At 35.1% G+C, this 17,671-nt stretch overlaps 2 protein-coding genes across 3 annotated transcripts; one reads left to right on the top strand and one right to left on the bottom strand.

Moving 5' to 3' along the window:
• The first annotated feature begins 2,475 nt into the window (after positions 1–2,475).
• Positions 2,476–6,332, top strand: LOC136206112 (uncharacterized). The gene is made up of 5 exons (XM_065997038.1): positions 2,476–2,754; positions 2,880–5,014; positions 5,137–5,338; positions 5,416–5,615; positions 5,706–6,332. Exons 2-5 carry the CDS (start codon positions 2,899–2,901, stop codon positions 5,759–5,761), a joined length of 2,574 nt encoding a protein of 857 aa, XP_065853110.1. The 5' UTR covers positions 2,476–2,754; positions 2,880–2,898; the 3' UTR covers positions 5,762–6,332.
• A 1,537-nt stretch (positions 6,333–7,869) lies between these two features.
• Positions 7,870–16,484, bottom strand: LOC136206448 (uncharacterized). Of its 2 annotated transcripts, none has more exons than XM_065997505.1 (7): positions 16,342–16,484; positions 12,873–12,962; positions 9,449–12,697; positions 9,121–9,363; positions 8,860–9,018; positions 8,568–8,726; positions 7,870–8,349 (listed from the first exon to the last, which is right to left on the bottom strand). In XM_065997505.1, exons 2-7 carry the CDS (start codon positions 12,948–12,950, stop codon positions 8,113–8,115), a joined length of 4,125 nt encoding a protein of 1,374 aa, XP_065853577.1. In that variant the 5' UTR covers positions 12,951–12,962; positions 16,342–16,484; the 3' UTR covers positions 7,870–8,112. The 2 variants fall into 2 exon arrangements, with proteins under 2 accessions (XP_065853577.1, XP_065853578.1); XM_065997506.1 differs by having other exon boundaries at positions 12,873–12,978; positions 16,342–16,459.
• Between the last annotated feature and the right edge of the window lie 1,187 nt (positions 16,485–17,671).

Genomic DNA, 17,671 nt, shown 5'->3' on the forward strand with positions numbered 1-17,671 from the left:
GGAGTTCATAGTAATAAAAGAGATTGAAGTTTAAAAGAAACCGTAATGACGATTGCCGAACGAACTTCTTCGGTAACTTAAAACTTACTTTTATTGGATGAATTTTTGCACAAACAACATTTTAAGAACAATAACAACAATTATAATAACACAAACAACTGATTTTTGAAGAGAAAAATCAGCAAAATAACATTATAGAGGGAAGAATTAAGCCTAAGCTTGGTGTGTCTTCAAATGGCACCCAAGGTCTCATTTTATAGTAAAATGGCACACATAATTCTAAAGACCAAGTCTCCTTATGGCCTCCCACTCCCTAATCTTCTGAATTCAGCCTTTAAGAGAGGGTGGTGGAAGACTTTGACAATTTAGGAGTTGAAATGTGTAAAGGTGGGAAAGGAATCGTAGGCTCCAACATGTTCATCAACTTTGGATAATTTTCTGGGCCTGATACACTTCGAATTTGGAGATGATTATTATTAGTCACTTTTTCATCTTTCTCTTAGCTTTCCAATGCATTTTGAATCGCCTCAATCCGAGTCCGTATGAGGGAGATATGTCAAAAATACGAAAATCTGTCAAATCTGTCCTAATGTGAACAATTGGACTTTTATCTTACAGCACCCATCCGCGACGAGGTGCACGCTGGCTGTCACTAAAACTCATTTCTTCTGGTTCCTTTTACTCCCGAGTTGTCGTCTTAAGTCCCGATTTGGTTATTTATGTCGAAAACCTTGCAAAAGTGCCTAGAATACACACAAATTGGCTTAGATACATAAAATGAAGAAAATATACAAAACCCATTATTAAAATTTATTAAAATGGTACAAAATAACTAGTAATTAAATACTATAAATACTATAAATTACGACGATAACAAACCACCTGATTACAATGTCTTTCGTCCCTTTGGACGTCCGTGTTATCATTGGCGCTCTCTCTCTCTCTCTCTCTCTCTCTCTCTCATATTAAGGTTAAAAGGGGTGTGGCTATCTATTTATAGCTAACCATCAGCTGGGTTTAAACCCTAATTATCCATTTCTCTTACGGTCGAATTATATTTGACCAATATCAAATATTTCTAACAAAACAAAGAATTAATAAATTATTTATATAAAAAAAAGTAAAGCTAACTGTCGTTTGAATTGAGATTTAGAGATGAAAATTTATAATAAAGTTGGTTTTTTTTTGCAAGAGAAAAAAACTACATTTTTTATGGTTTAATCAATTTATAAAGTCAGTTTTTGTGGTTTAAAAGTTTGTAAATATAGGTATTTTGTTTTATGCAGTTTACAAACTCAATCATTCTGTCAAAAATTGTTGTAATTACTATTAATTCTAGAAGATAGTGAGTTAGAACAATTAAAAAAACTGATTTTACAAATTACTTAAAATACAGGGTCTCACTTGTAAATTAACCAAATGACAAGAATGTTTGATCGAAAAATTGGCTCACATATCCTTTAACTAAAAATTTCACGAAACTCGGAACTTTCATTTACAAACTTTCAAACCACGGGATATATCTTTGCAAATCGACCAACCCACAAAGCTCATTTTTATAATTTTCTGTTTTAATTTGGGTTCATTTAGTAACAAAATCCACATTTGATTACTTAAAGTGTAAAAAAAACAAAATAATTCAGTCCATATGAATTGAGTTTAATTTCTTTTTCTACCAAGATCTAAATGAAAAAAAAAAGATGCACAATTTTTCATCTGCTGAGATACAACCTGAGGTACAACCAGTATCCCATAGTTGAAGGTAGAGGGATAAAAGGGGCGGTACGATCGAGAGATGGCAACGGGTAGAGTATTGTCAATCTCAAACTCTTACTCGTTTATCTTTTATTACTTGTACCGTCTCATTACCTAACGGCTATACTTCATGAATCTCATTCCCGTCCCATTTAAATTGCGGATACCCGCGGATGTCTTCACCCGTTAAAAATCAATAGATAAAACAAAAAATATTACAAATTTAATAAAGAATAAATTCCATAAATAATTCATCTACAGATATTATAAATTCTAAATTCTAAATCATTCCAATTATCAAGAAAGTAAAATATATTAAAATAAATAGTCAAATATATGACGGGTACTGGGTAAAAGATACGCTATCTAATACTTTTTTATACAGAATACGGATAATCATATTAGAGACGGGTTAGTGTCGGATACCACCGGTACTAGTTGCTATCCCTAGTACCACCCCTTAACTATCCCAATCGGAATGGTTTCAGGTGGTCGAAGTGCATCGACACCTCATGCCCTTCTACCTCCGACTCTGGACATAAGTGAGTCATATTTTATGAAATGAGTTAAATGCCTCTAAAATTGTTATATTTATTGTTATCTGTACCCAAAACTAATTCAAATTGAAAAAGTTAAGAACAAAATTTCATTGTTTATTACATTAGAAATATTATTGCACTTCCATAAAAGTATTAGGCGCCAATTTGGACATTTTCCCTTAGAATTTAGATTAAAATATTAGTAATGGAATTGGTGAAGTTTGTTCCCGGAATACGAAACCTAACCAAACCCAAACACCCAATTAACGGTTGACCCAAATCACCCCTGGGCTACTCTGTCATAAGTTTCGGGTTCGTGTTGCCGCAAAAACTCCCAGTTTTTCTCAGATCATTCTTGAAATCTTAAACCAGATTGGGTTACTCATTGATCGGGTCGCCGCTGCTCTAACCGGTTCGCCCAATTTCAGATTTTATTTTGAATCTCTGCCAGACAAACCAAGTATGGTGTTTTCTTCCCCTCTTATATGTTTTGATGAATCTTTTAAATTATTGTAAGTTGAATTACCAAGATTATGAATTTAATTCGTTGTAAGCTCAGTTGTTTAATCTGTTATAATGAAGCAGAATTAATTTTGGAAGAAGAATGGAATCTCCCAATTCAGGGCATAAACTTGACATAGGATGGAATCATTGTGAATCGTTGAAAGAAGATGGAAAAGTACATATTAAGTGTAAATATTGCGGTAAACTATTTAAGGGAGGTGGAATTTACAGATTCAAGGAGCACCTCGCCGGTCGGAAGGGTGGTGGTCCGGTTTGTAAAACCGTTCCTTCCGACGTGCGTGTGTTGATTCAACAAACTTTAGATGCTTTTTCAGTCAAGGCATTCACTAGGCAAAATGTGAAACAGCAAAAAGAATGTAATCTAGTTGCAGAATCAGATGATGGGGTTGAGACTGAGACTCCTCAAGTTATAACCCCTAATGAAACTGTAATGTCTCCTACTACTCGCCAGAAGAAAGACACTGCCTGGAAGTATTGTCAAATGATCAAAACTGATGATAGAGTGCATATTAAATGTAATTATTGTGCTAAACTGTTTAAGGGTGGAGGAATTCATAGGTTCAAAGAGCATCTTGCTGGTCGAAAAGGCGCTTCCCCTATTTGCTATCAAGTTCCTCCTGATGTTCGTCTTTTGATGCAGCAGAGTTTAAATGAGGTTTCAGGAAAGCAAAAGAAGAAGCAGAAAGTCACCAATGTGGCTTCTCCTGCTGCTGTAGAACAACTTGTTAATGTTTCTGTTCAAGATGGTTGTGATTATGATGATGATGATGCTTATTATTGTGACGGTGCCGAACCCAATTTGAATTTGTTGTTCGATGAGGAAAATGGTGTGAATAGTGGAAAGTTGGATTCAAGGAAGAGGGAAAGAGGTAAGACTTCTGCTTCTGCTGCTGCTGCTGCTACTGATCCTCTAAATGTAGTAGCTTTGAAAATGGTAGAGAATCCGATTCACATGATGATCGGGCGCTTCTTATATGATATCGGAGCCAATCTTGATGCATTGGACTCCAGTTATTTCCAACGGTTGATTGATACGCTTTCCTCTGGAGTATCAGGGATGCTTGCTCCATCACATCATGAAGTTCGTGGTTGGATATTGAAGAATTTAGTTGAAGAAATAAAGAATGACATTAATCAGCATAGAAAAACATGGGCTAGGAATGGTTGTTCTATCATGGTTGAAGAATTGAACACAGAAAGTGGTAGAACTGTACTCAACTTCTTGGTAAATTGCTCTCAAGGAACTGTTTTCCTAAGAACTGTGGAAGCCTCACGTGTCCTATATTCTATAGATTCTCTGTATGCATTGCTTAAACTGGTAGTTGAAGAAGTCGGAGCCACAAATGTTCTGCAGGTGATTACTAATAATGATGAGCATTATAGTGTTGCTGGGAAAAGGTTGATGGAAACTTTTCCGTCTCTCTTTTGGGCTCCTTGTGTTTTCCGTTGCGTTGATCTAATACTAGAGGATTTCGGGAAACTAGAGTGGATAAATTCGGTTATTGAACAGGCTAGATCTGTTACTAGATTTGTCTACAATCATAGTGCAGTCTTGAATCTAATGAGAAGGTTTACTTTTGGAAAAGATATTGTCCAACAAGGTTTAACCCGTGCTGCTACTAACTTTACAATGTTGCAAAGATTGGCTGATTTTAAACTCAATTTACAAACTATGGTTACTTCACAAGAGTGGATGGACTGCCCCTATGCAAAGCAACTGGGAGGATTAGCAATGCTAGATATTATCAGTAATCGGTCATTTTGGTCTTCGTGCATCTTGATCATCCGTTTAACGACTCCACTCTTACAAGTTTTAGGAATAGCTAGCAGTAAAAAAAAAGCTGCAATGGGATATGTTCTTGCAGGAATGTATCGAGCAAAAGAAACAATTAAGAGAGAACTTGTTAAGAGAGAGGATTACATGTTCTACTGGAATATGATAGATCAGAGGTGGAATCAACAACAGCATCCTCCTCTTCATGTTGCAGGTTTCTTCCTTAATCCCAAGTTCTTTTATAGCATAGACGAAGATGCACATAACGAGATGAGGTCAAGCATGTTTGATTGCATAGAAAGGTTAGTTCCTGATTCAGAAGTCCAAGATAAGATTGCCAAAGAATTAAACTTTTACAAGGATGCTGTTGGAGATCTCGGGAGAAAGATGGCAGTTAGATCGCGCGAGACTTTGCTTCCTGGTGAGAAGCTTTCATTAGATTAATTGTTTGATGTTATTATTTCTAGCAGTCCGGTAATAGATTTGTAACAAGATATACTTTCTTATGTCATTGATTTTGTGTTTGACTTACCTATGTTTTAGCTGAATGGTGGACTACATATGGCGGAGGCTGTCCGAATTTGGCACGTTTGGCCATTAGAATTCTCAATCAAACTTGCAGTTCAGTTGGGTGTAAGCGCAGTCATATTCCTTTTGAAAAGGTACATACCACTACAAACTGCCTGGAGCGGAAAAGACTCAATGATCTTGTTTTCGTGCAGTACAATTTACGGCTTGAAGGAATGTAAGTAGCAAAAAAGTGGTATCCAACAATATGTAGTGTTGATTTATATACAAGTTTTCTAACTGATTTTACTTCAGGGCTGATGAAAACAAAAATCAAGTTTCTACAGACCCTATTTCGTTTGACAATATTAGCATTGTTGAAGAGTGGATCATGCAAAGTGATCTTTGTTTAGAGGACTATGAAAACTCAGATTGGATGTCTCTGGTTCCGATTTCTGCTCCCCCGAGTGTGCCGGTTGCAGCACCAGTTGATGAAATTGAAGACTTGGGTGTTGGTAATTGCACTTACTCTGGATACTTAAGAATTTTAAATTAAGGAAAAACGTTTCTCGAGTTAACTACACAGTGGTTTTTCTTTTATCCAGGTTTTGCTGATTATGAGATTTTTGATGGATTGAAGGACTTGAAAGAAATTAAATAGCAACTGGAACAACACTGGCTGCAGTTTGCATTGAAATCACTCTGGAGAAAGGTATCAACTCATCCGTGACAGCAAAAGCTAAAATTTGATCTATTGTGTTTGACACAATTTCACTTCAGCCCATGTACTTAATTTAAAGTGCATTTAGTTCCTGTACTGTGATTTCTCATAAAATCTGACCCTTGATAAAAGATATGACCAGTGACAAAACTGTTCTTTTACTAGTAATACACTAAGAATGGTATGGAAGTGTCTGTGAAGGGCCAAATGTGCGAAAAATGAAGTACATGGGTGAAAGTGACAAATTGTGCCAAATACAAGGGCTGAATTTTAATATTGGCAAGCTATGGCCGAAGCTTTGTTTTATGGTAGATAGACAAACTTAGAAGAATAAAAATATGATTAGTGAGAGAAACCCATTGTAGGTTTATGAGTAAGGTGTGCAAAATGTATTTTCATCTGTCTTACTGCATGATCAGCTGACCTCTCAATGTTTTCAGGTTTTATTGGAAAATATTTAAATGCTATCTTTTAACACGATAAAATTACAAATTCCTTAACATTTTCATAATTCTTATTTTTGCTATGATCAGATTGTGATTCTAAATTTGTTTAATGCCAATAAGGAACTGCCTGCATATTTATCCAATTGAATTGAATTTGTGCCTCTCCATCTCAACTTGTTTTTAGTTCATTTACTGATTGAAATAGTTGTTAGATGAGTCCATTTAATAATCCAACCCATATATAGATTAGATACTTGTGGATTTGCATAAATTGCACAAGAAATGGCTTTATCAAAATCAGCTTCTACATATTTGATAATCATAAAATTCCTACTAACTGAGATGTGAATATTCCTACCAGCATTGTTATATGGTACTATATGGTACGGAGTGTTGGGCAGTGAAACACTGCCACATCCATAAGATGTCGGTAGCGGAGATGCGTATGCTGAGATGGATGTGTGGTCATACGAGAAAGGATCGGGTGATTAATGAAATAATTAGGACAAAAGTAGGGGTCACATCTATTGAGAATAAAATGAGAGAAAACCGACTAAGGTGGTTTGGTCATGTGAGACGTAGAGCGCTTGATGTGCCGGTTAGGAGAACCGAAGAGTGGCAAATGGATGTAGTGGTGAGTGGTAGGGGAAGACCTAAGCAAACTTGGAGGAGGGTGATCGAGAGTGATATGAGTTTACTGGGAATTGAGGAAAATATGGTAGTGGATAGGACGGAGTGAAGGGATCGAATTTGTGTCGCTGATCGAATTTGTGTCGCTGACACGACTTGATTTGACGGTTTTATATGATGGTTCATGTTAGCCGACCCCGAATCATTTCGGGACTAAGGCTTTGTTGTTGTTGTTGTTAGTTTTTCAATATTATACAGATTAGTTGGTTTGTCATTCTCTCTTGTTTTTTAAGAGAACTTTCGAAAAAGGAAAGAAAAGTAACACGAGAGTTTGTTTCTCTTCCAAAAATGGCTTGGACAGGCGAACCCGAATTATGACAAAGCTTACGACTTTAACTCATTTACGTATGAGATAATTTACAAATTTAGTCCAATGGTTACCGAGAGGGAGCGGATTTAGCCTCAACGTATAAAATGCTGCAATTAAACCTAATTTTTTTCATACAAAAAATGAGTTTTTTTTATATGCAATTTCATGTTATTATCATCCTCTATCATTGTGTCACCTAACAAGACTTGAAATTATACACACTTGATAAAAATATCAGGTTTAAAGTTACAATTATTTTTTTTTTTTTTTGTGGAAGCTAAATCCGTTCTCTCCCAACATAGAGCTAAATTTATTAAGTGGGTCAAAGACGTTTCCACTATTCTAATTTATCCATAATTTATTTTAATTTGTATGATAGAAATTTGAAAGCTTCTTATTTCAATTCCATCATGAGATCATTTGATTTGCCAATAAATTCCTTATTCAGATGAATTTTGTATTTCAAAGTGTAAGAATTTAATACAAATCCTTTTCTTTAGAAAATACCTTTTAACTTAAGTCTTCGATTTTTTTTTTTTTTTTTTTTAAGAAGAACGAATTTTCATTGTTTATACACCAATTAAAAAAAATAACACCACAAAAACTGCAAACTTGAATATCACCACATCCACATTCTCGGTAATAATTGAAAAATAAATTCCCCCCACCGATATCAAAGACCTAGCTCTCCACTATACATAAAAAGAAAAAAAAAAAAAAAAAAAAAAGAGAAAGAAAAAAAATAATAATAACTTACAATATTATGGGCATAACCTTGTCCATGAGGTTTTCATAACCAATAAAACCAAAGTAAAGAAAAAAAAAAGAAACAGCAAGCAAGAAAACTAATAGCGTTTCCCAAGAATTATGCCAATGATAATAGATACAAGGGCCACTCCCAAAATGACCTTGATGTGCATCACAGGAGAAGCCTCTGTTGTTTGTGCATGTGTCTCTGCTACTGCTTGGGATGTTGCACCCTCTTGCTTTTTCTTACTCTTCCTTTTCACTGGACTTGATGACCCAAATCCCATGTCTCTAGATTTTATCTCTGTGCTGTCTTTCATATCCGCCAACTTCCCCTGCAATGGAAACATTATATAATATAATCATGCAAAATCATGACCATTTCAAACTAAATTAACATGTTATATATGCATATGTACGGGATCATGCCTTTTTCTTTTCTTATCTAAATGAGTTTGATGAATTCCTTCTCTTAGTGCAAGTGCACTAACAAACAAACAAAGTCAACTTCATTTAGATTTCATGTGTCACATGTTCTTTGCAATGTACTGACCTTTTCTAATAATTTTGCATCACTCATTTGCAATTTCTGCTCGATCTCCTTCACCTGCTTCTCTAGCGCTACAATCTCTTTGTTCTTAGCTTCAAGCTCTTCAAGGGATCTCTTCAGAGCTGCTTCTCTTTCTATATCTTTTTGAGAATTTGCTTCTTCCTGTTCATTTCCACACCACACCAGATAATTGCAAAAAGTCAATAAAATAATTGCAAAACTATATTCATATACAGGACGTTGGCTTAATTTTAAACAATCCAAAAGCAAGCACAACATAAATCTGGTGCCTAACCTTTTCTGTAACAGTACTCTGAGCAAGTTGTAACTCTTTTTGAAGCTGTAAAACTTGATCTTTTAGTACATATCTGTCTTGGATTTTTAGTGCATGATCCTCTACTTTCAAATTTAACTCTGCTTCTCTTTCACTAGCAGCTGCCTGAATGCTTTTCACCTATTGGAAGTAGTGATGTATTGATTAGCTGAGGGACTTCAATTGAACCTTAAAATCTTATTTTGGGGTTTCTTTAAATTCTTATAATTAGTAAAAAAGTACCTCTTCTTTCAGTCGTGCATCGGCTATTGCCAATTTATCCTCGAGTTCCTTCACCTGGGTTTGCAGTGCTGAATTCTCTGCCATCCCAGCCTTGAGATTTTCAATCTCAGATTCTAAGGCATCTTCATTTGCCTTGTGCTCTTTCACCTGCTCTTCAAGCTGGATAATCACAGTTTGAAGTTCCTTCTTTGCATTTTGATATGTTTCATTAAGCAGGTTGTTCTCTTCCATTATCGAAGATATCTGCAGCATGAAAACACGTTACGTCAGCAGACTAAATTGCCAGATAATGATTTGAAGACATAATATAAGGATTATTATGACAAACCTGAGACTGTAGTCTCTGTCCTTCATCAGTAAGTTGATGAGTTAAGTCTTCTATCACTTTTTTTGAAGATTGTAGCTGTTCTACTGCTTCGTCTTTCTCAGAATGAACTACAGACAGTTTTGCCTCTAAATCACTCAATTTGGCCTCATACGAGGCCAGTTCCTGAGTGAGCTTCAAATTTGCCTCAGCCAGTCCACCACTCTCTTTTTCAAAGTTAGTTGACTTGATTTGCTTTTCCTCAATAATACTTTCAAGATGTTCTAGTTTCCGGTGAGCATCTTCCAGCTCAAGTTTTTGAGTTTCAGCAATACCAGAAGCTTCATGAGCCTGTTCTTCGTAGAGTTTTATTTTTCCTTCATAAGCATTTAGCTTATCATTCAAATCTTTTGTTTCTTCATCTCTCTGAGCCAGCCTTTGAACGACCTCCTGTAACTCTTTTTCTGCCATTAAAGTCTGAGCCTCAGTAGCCGAATGAAGTTCTAGAGCCCTTGAGTGCTTCTCTGCTAGTTCTGTAATAGTGCTCATGTGAGAAGCAAGCTGTTGAGCTGAGGCATCCTTCTCAGAAGCAGCAGAACTTAGCAGTCCTTGAAGTTCATCAACCTTGGTTTTAAGCTGATTGTTCGTCTCAACTAAGAGCTCATTTTCAGAGAGAGAGTTAGAAGCCTTACTGTCTGCTTCTAGAATCTTTGTCTTCAGTTCTTCATTGGAAGTTTCCAAGGAAGCCACTTTCAACAAACACAGTTCTAGTTCTTCCTTCAACGATGCAGATTTCCCAGCTTCTTCAGCAACCTGTTCTTCATATGACTTCACTTGTTCTTCAAGACTCTTCAGCTTCTCAACCAGGAATTGTACTTCAGAATCCTTACTGCTGAAGTTCGCTATAGCCTCTTGAATTTTGATTTCTGAATCCCTTGCTAGTGATTCATTCAATGATTCAAGCTCTGACTTTCTTGCAGTAACTTGCTCTAGTACCTTTTCTTGTTGCTCTAGCTGCTCCTCTGCAGACTTGAGTTTCACCATTATATCACTCTCTCTCAATCCAGTGGCCTTTAGATCATATTCAATGCTCTCTAACTTCTCTTGCATCACATTTAATTCATTGCGCAAGACTTCTACAAGATTCTCAGCTTCAGCTAGCTTCTCACTAGAACTGTTTGATACATCTTCTAAACTCTTCTTCTCATTGGTCAACGAATCCAGGCATTCTGTTAGCTCTTTCTCCTTTTCGTTGGCTGTTTGCAGTGCAGTTTCAAGGCTTGAAGACCTTGCTTGGAACGCCTCGAGCTCTGATGAAAGTTCAGATGCCTTGTTGAAGTATTTGCCGCACTCAGTTTCTGTATCCACACACTTCGTTTCTAATGTTCTGATCTGCTCCTCAAGTTCCTGAATTCTATATTTCTCTGCTTCGAGTAACAACTCTAGCTCACTCGCTTTTTTTCCAGCATCCTCTACTTTGAAATGGGACATCTGGAACAAATCTTCAAGTTCAAGGCTACGCTGGTGGTTCATCGTAGCTCTGTTCTCATGTTCGGCGCTCTTCTCTGTAGCATCCTTTAACAGCTCCTCAAGCTCTGCACAGCGTGATGATGACTGAGCTAGGGAAGATTCAAAGTGGTTTATCTTCTCCTGGAATTCTTGAATCTGGACATTCAACTGCCTTTTTTCTTCTTCCGATTCCTTTAGAGAAGCATCGAGTTCAGATATTTTCACTGAGAATTCTTTTGCTTCTCTCTCTGCATCACTGCTTTTAAGTTCAATGGAATTCAATTGTTGCTCAAGTTCCACATTCCTCTGCTCAGCCGCAATGCATCGTACCTCCAGTTCTCTCAGCTGGGATTGTGCACTTTCTGCGGCATCAGTTGAAGCTCTGAGTAAATCCTCAAGCTCCAGATTCTTTTGAGCAGCAGATGCTGCATCAGCTCCAGATTGACTGTGGAGCTCTTCCAAAGACTTCAATTTTTGTTCAAATTCTGCATTTTCCGACAAAGCTTGAGACAAAAGGGAATCTGCTTTAGAGAAATTCTCATCTGAAAGCTTCAATTTGTCCTCAAGTTCACTGCACTGTTCCTTCACTTGAGCTACGTCGCTAGTGAGACCTGCCACAGTTGCTTCAAGAGCTTCTTTTTCTTTCATTACTTTAGCTAATTCCTCATGCGCAATTGAAACCTCTGATTCCTGGGTTTGTAACTTGGCTTCAAATGATTCCCTTACGGTGGCTTCTTCCTGCAGCTTCAACTGGATGGCTTCCAATTCGGAAACCTTAATTTGGAGGTCTTCTTTGGTAGCCTTGAGCAAGTTATCTAACGCCAATATGTCTTCCTTCAGTTGAGATTCTGAAGCTTTCTTGAGGTCCAGTTCCCCAGTAATTTCACTTACAAGAGCCTCTTTGGAAGAAATTTTTTGCTCCATGTCCACCAGCTGTGATTTTGAAAGCAATAATTCTTCATTAACTGCTGAAAGATCTGCCACAGTGCTCTTAAGGGCTTCTTCAACTTGCTGGTTTTCTGCGATCTTTTCATTCAGGCCTTGAACTTCCTTCTGAAGGGATGACATCTGATCTTCCATTTCTTGTATACTTGATTTTGCTTCTTGAAGGAGCCTCTCGAACTCCAGTGCCCTTTGTGTCTCATTTTCAGCATGTCCTCCACTTTCTTTATGCAACTCCTCAAACTTTTTTGCTTCACTTGTAGAAATTTGCAGCCCTTCTTCCAATTCTTGCATCCTCTTTCGTGAGTTCTCAAGTTCAAGATTAAGAGTATCAAATGCTTCCTTCACCTCGATCAATTCCTTGTGCTTCGTGTCTTGTGCTTCCAAACCTGCCTGCAGAGTATTGAGCTGTGATGTATATTTCTCCTCAGCTTCAATTATCTGCTCTTGCAATTTCTTGTGATCCAGTTCAAGCTCCTCAATCTTCTTTTCGCTTGCCTCCAACTTCTCCTTTGCAAGCAAGCTCTCTTCCTTCAGTGTTGCGTTTTCAGACTCAGAATGCTTTAATGCTCCAGCTACTCTTCCCAGTTCAAGTTCAAGTTCCTTTGCATTCTCTTGAGCTTCCAATAATTCTCGGGTTGTATTGCTTGAACTTCTTTCTACCACCAATGGCTTGCCATTATCTGCAATGGTTTCCACTGCTCTATGTGAGGCATCCTTACCATCAAGGGATTCCTTCTCTACTTTTATGAATTCTCCATCAGTCTCATCCTCCTCTTTCTTCCCATCTTTTTCTACTCGTGATATGTCACCATTAAATTCCTGTCAATTAGGATCAATGATTGGTTGTCGAAAAGTTTAGAATTACAACAATGAAAAATTACAACCATTGTTACTTTGGTAATACATTGTACATTTTATTGCAAGTCGTGGTAAGGCTTTCGAATTATATGGAATTGAAGATAAAAGCCAACAAATGAACTCTTTAATCTATTACCTTGACAACCTCGGCTTTAACCTCAGTCTCGACCTTCATTACTGGGATCTCTGAAGTAACTTGGACCTCCTCATCCATGCTGCCTGAACTCTGATATTGTCAAAATCTAGTAGTTAAGTTTGAGATCAGTAAGGTAGGTAGAGCAAGATTTATTTTGTGCTCATCTGTTGCATTTGATTCTATACAAAGTTGTTGGCATGAAAACAAAATGAAATACAATTATGTATCGCGTAGAAGAAGCTCGGAAAAAATAAACCTCAAGTAAAAGTTCAAATTTCACATTCTTCAAATTAGGACTTTTTTTTCCCTCACATTTATTATTACCATATTTTGAAATGTTGATTCCAAATTCGATTTCTAAAGAAAAATAAATAAATAAATAACAACTGCGGAAAAGAAGATGTGGATTTTCTTTTAGAAAAAATAAAAAGAAAAAGAGAGACGAAGAAGTTGATAGAACATGTGTATGTCACACACAAACATATAATTCATACGAAAAAAATCCCAATTCATGAACCATAACTGCATTTCTATTTAAACTTTGAATAAAGTTTTGTAACAGTGTCATTTTCAACCTACAATATCTTTCAAATAATCACATCTCGATGTACTAATTTCTATTAAGTACATATTTAAAAAGGAAAAAATCTACTTTATAATAATGTAATTGGGAAGCAAATGAAAATAAACTTTTGTAGTTACAGTATCACTAACCCAATAAATATCAAATCATAAGATCCCACATGGGCAGTCTGCTTTTTTTTTTTTTTTTTGTTATTTAATAAATTATATTGCCTGTATCAAGTTCAGAAATTGTTTCCTAAACTCTTTTCTGTTAGCAAGTTCAGATACAATTTTAGAAAAAAAATAGTCTTTCTAAGGGGATGTTTATTTACTTATTTTTTCTAATTTGTTTTACTTTTCATATTAAAAATTAAATTTTAGTTGTTTGGTTAGAGAACTATTGTTTGTATTTTATATATAAAAAGTAGTGCTATCGAAAAGCGAAGAAAAAAATATTCAACCTAATTAATCTCTAAAAGAATAGAGATTTGAAGATATCATTTTGTCCTTAAAATACAAACTCCTTTCTATTTTCTTTTTTCTTTGGGATAAATCGATGTCTAAAAATTGGCAACAAATTTTGGCATCGAAAATTTGCAAATTGAATCGTGAAATAAATAAATAAGTTGAAACTTCATGCGGAAAAATGAAATTACCTAAATGTGAATTAGACGAAATTTAAGGATTTTTTCACCGAAATTTTCATTTAATAATTTTATGGACTATAATTAGATAGACCCATCTTTCATTGCGATTCAATTAAGATATGCAGCATGCAGAAACTTAGGCCTACATCATTATTTTTCAACATAATTATCAACAAACATTGGACCCAAAGTAGATAAAATGCAAACTTCTTATAAAATCAACTTTAGGACAAGCGATCTGTAACAAGAAAACAAAATCATCTACCTGTTACTGCTGGAACTAGATCGATTATATATATTACTATATAACTGGACAAAAACCAGATTAAAGATCCAAATCTTCAAAATTCTAGTTCAGATCTATCATGTGATGACCATTAACTTTCGTGGGTCCCAATTAATTCATTTTCTGATGTCCGGAATATATACAAAAAGGTGATTATGGTGTAGGGGTATGGAACTAAAGTTTTTTCCCCAATGCTTAAAAAAATTGCAACATTAGCTGTCCATTTCAGAATATTATTCCCCAAGGCTTTGAGAGATACTTAGTTACTACTAATTTAACTTCTCTCTATCTTCTCTATATGGTTCCTATCCATGTTATCGACTATTTAGGGATTCCTTATGGACTATTTAGGGAATTCTTACCTTATGGCTCGTCTATGAATTGGAAAAAAAAAATATTTTCTTGTCGGGATACATTCCCGGGGATTCTCATCGGGATCTTAATTTTTTAGTTATTCATTTTAATACTAGTTAAAAATTAAATTTATATAAAATAAAATATCAAATTAATAGTAAAAGACAACTATAATAGTTCAACATATTAATTAAATACATAATACGCATATTAAGTATAAAAATTAAAATTAAAATTTTAAGAATATATAACTTGATTAATAATTTTGGGGATCGGATTCCCACGATCACGAGGCAGAGAGAGGATATTCCTCATCGATGTCCCCATTTTAATTTCGGGGACCAAAAATTACCCATCCTGTCCCGTAAGAATTTTTTTTTTTCAGAAATTTTCTGTCCCGTAAAAGCGGATCCCTACCCCGTTAACAAACCCTAACATATATATTTTTATATAAGCACAAAAAAGGAACCATATTGGGTGGAACCCATTAAAGTTAGGCCCCCCATCCCCATCTCCAATTTTCTTTTGGGAAATAGTTTGTTTTCATCTAATTTGTTCAAAGGTTAAATTACGCGTGACAGCTCAAGGATACCCTTTTTCTAGTACCATTACTATTAGCAATCAATCTCGCCTTCCCAAGTCCCACAAATTTCTTATTGCCCTATCCTATCATCAATATAATGACAAATGCTTTCTAACTTTACTACTTTGGGAAATTAAGGAAAAAGGAATATGAGAGGCAGGGGAAACATTAACTTAATTGAAAGCTTTCGGCTCATAGAAATTTTATCCATATTAATATTATATATCTATCATCATAGATTTGTAATTCTTGCACAAACTTAATTACGATTTTATAATTTGAAAGTTTGTAGAGCTTAACAAGTCAGATTTTCCTTATATGCAAGGACATATGATTGATCAAATAAAAACAAATTACTAGAAAAAACAGCTAATTTATTTCTTCCTACCTATTTTAAATTTCCAAATGAAGCCATAAGATTAAAATATTAAATCTACTGCCAACACAGAGTGGAAATAATTTCTTAGTGGATTTTATAAAATATATACTCCCTTGTTTAAGTCAAAGCTGATCCCAAGTTGCTGTTTTAAACCCCCCACCTAACCCCAGGGCAAACACAGAAATGGAAACTCAACAACTCAATTTCCAATTCAATTGCCAAACACGCCAGTAAAAGAAAAAGAAGAGTAAATCAGATGAACAAGTTAATAATCATAGCTTTCTCTGATCAAAACAGCGATCGACTCTACTTTATTCGAATTTCGAGCGCATTCCATCGGAGCACGAACTTGATTTGGTTCATATCGGATCATAGAAACGATAATCAGAAATTAAATTGAAAAAAAAAAGTCATATAGCATCCATCATCAAGAGTTTGATAATCGATTCTAATACGAAGAGCTTATTAAAGTGAATCACAGTAACCGAAAGGAAGAAATGATCAGATATGAATAATAAGCACTAGATCATGATCGAATCACATGAACATGATGAAACAGAAGTATAAAATCTCAGTTAATAATTATGAATCAACAATAGCAAAGAAAGCAAAATATAAAACCGATGAAGAAAACAAATAAAGTAAAAGAAGCTCACCGGAGAGCGATTATCCTCTGGTTGGAAGAAGTGTTCTTAATTAATTTAGAAAAAGAAAGGGAAGTGGAGGTGATGATGAAGAAGAAATTGAAAATTGTGAGGGAGAAGAGAGAAAGAATCTTTCAAATATAAAGGAGGACAGAGAGGGAGAGGGTGTGGACTCCACTTATAGCTTTGTGGGTCCCATTTAAACAGCCAATCCTGCCATGATTTGGCTCCTATACTGGTTTTTTTTGTTTCCTTCCGATTTATTTGCCTCTCCATCTCTTTTTATTTACAATTTTATCACCGTTACATAATTCCAGATCATATATGTCTTTAGTAACAGTAAAAGCAGCCAGGTAAAAAGTATTATTATTATTTTGATTAAAAATAATCAAAAAAGAGAAGAAATCTTTTGTTAAAAATTCTAGGCCCAATGCTCTTTCAGCCCTTTTAATTTGTTTAAATTGGTCATTTTATCCTTCCAATTTATCGAATGTCCTATTTATCCCCTTAACTTTATAGAAATGGTATTTCCCACCTCCTTAACTTGTCTAAATTAGTCATTTTACCCCTCCTCAGCTCATCGAATGTCCTATCTACCCCATTAACTCCATAAAAGTGGCATTTCTCACCTCTTATGATCATATTTACCCTCTTAACTCTATAAAAGTGGTATTTTTTACCCCTTTATAGTGCAAAATTAATAGCACTTATTCAAATGAGTTTGAAAATATATATTTTTAATATCAACTTTTTATTTTGTTTTAATTTGATAATTATATTGATCATTCATGTGTTTATTATAATAATATTGTATTATAATAATTAGATAATCAAAATTTAACTAGCAAAAAAAATTGAAAAGGGAAAGAATGAATAAAAAATACAAATAACAAGAACATTTTTTTTTTAATAAAAAAAACAAGAACATTAATATAAACAAGTTAAAGACATTATAGATAGAGAAAATGTACTAAAATAGGCCTATGATTTTGGGGAAGTATCAATTTAGGTTCCACGTACAAAATAGCACCAATATAAGTTTAACGTTTAAAAAATGTATCAGTTTAGGTCTCGAGGACGGATTGTAAGGGGTGGAAAATACTACTTTTATGGAGTTAAGTGGGTAAATATGATATTCTATGAGTTGGGGATGGGGTAAATTGACAAGTTGAGGGGGTGAGAAATATCATTTTTATGGAGTTAAGGGGGTAAATAGGATATTCTATGAGTTGGAGGATAAATGGACAAGTTGAGGGGGTGAGAAATACGTTAAGGGGGTAAATAGGACATTGGATAAATTGATGGGGTAAAATGATAAATTTGAACAAGTTAAGAACGTTGG

This window comes from Euphorbia lathyris, chromosome 9 (genome assembly GCF_963576675.1).
Source record: "Euphorbia lathyris chromosome 9, ddEupLath1.1, whole genome shotgun sequence".
NCBI classification, from domain to species: domain Eukaryota; kingdom Viridiplantae; phylum Streptophyta; class Magnoliopsida; order Malpighiales; family Euphorbiaceae; genus Euphorbia; species Euphorbia lathyris.

Excerpts from the sequence above, each read along its gene's own strand:
- LOC136206448 (XM_065997505.1), bottom strand. The coding sequence starts at position 12,950 with ATGGATGAGGAGGTCCAAGTTACTTCAGAGATCCCAGTAATGAAGGTC. Across the intron at positions 12,698-12,872 it reads TTAAAGCCGAGGTTGTCAAG|GAATTTAATGGTGACATATC; the intron begins GTAATAGATTAA and ends CCTAATTGACAG. Across the intron at positions 8,350-8,567 it reads ATGCAAAATTATTAGAAAAG|GGGAAGTTGGCGGATATGAA; the intron begins GTCAGTACATTG and ends TTTCCATTGCAG.
- LOC136206112 (XM_065997038.1), top strand. The coding sequence starts at position 2,899 with ATGGAATCTCCCAATTCAGGGCATAAACTTGACATAGGATGGAATCAT. Across the intron at positions 5,015-5,136 it reads GCGCGAGACTTTGCTTCCTG|CTGAATGGTGGACTACATAT; the intron begins GTGAGAAGCTTT and ends CCTATGTTTTAG. Across the intron at positions 5,616-5,705 it reads AATTGAAGACTTGGGTGTTG|GTTTTGCTGATTATGAGATT; the intron begins GTAATTGCACTT and ends TCTTTTATCCAG.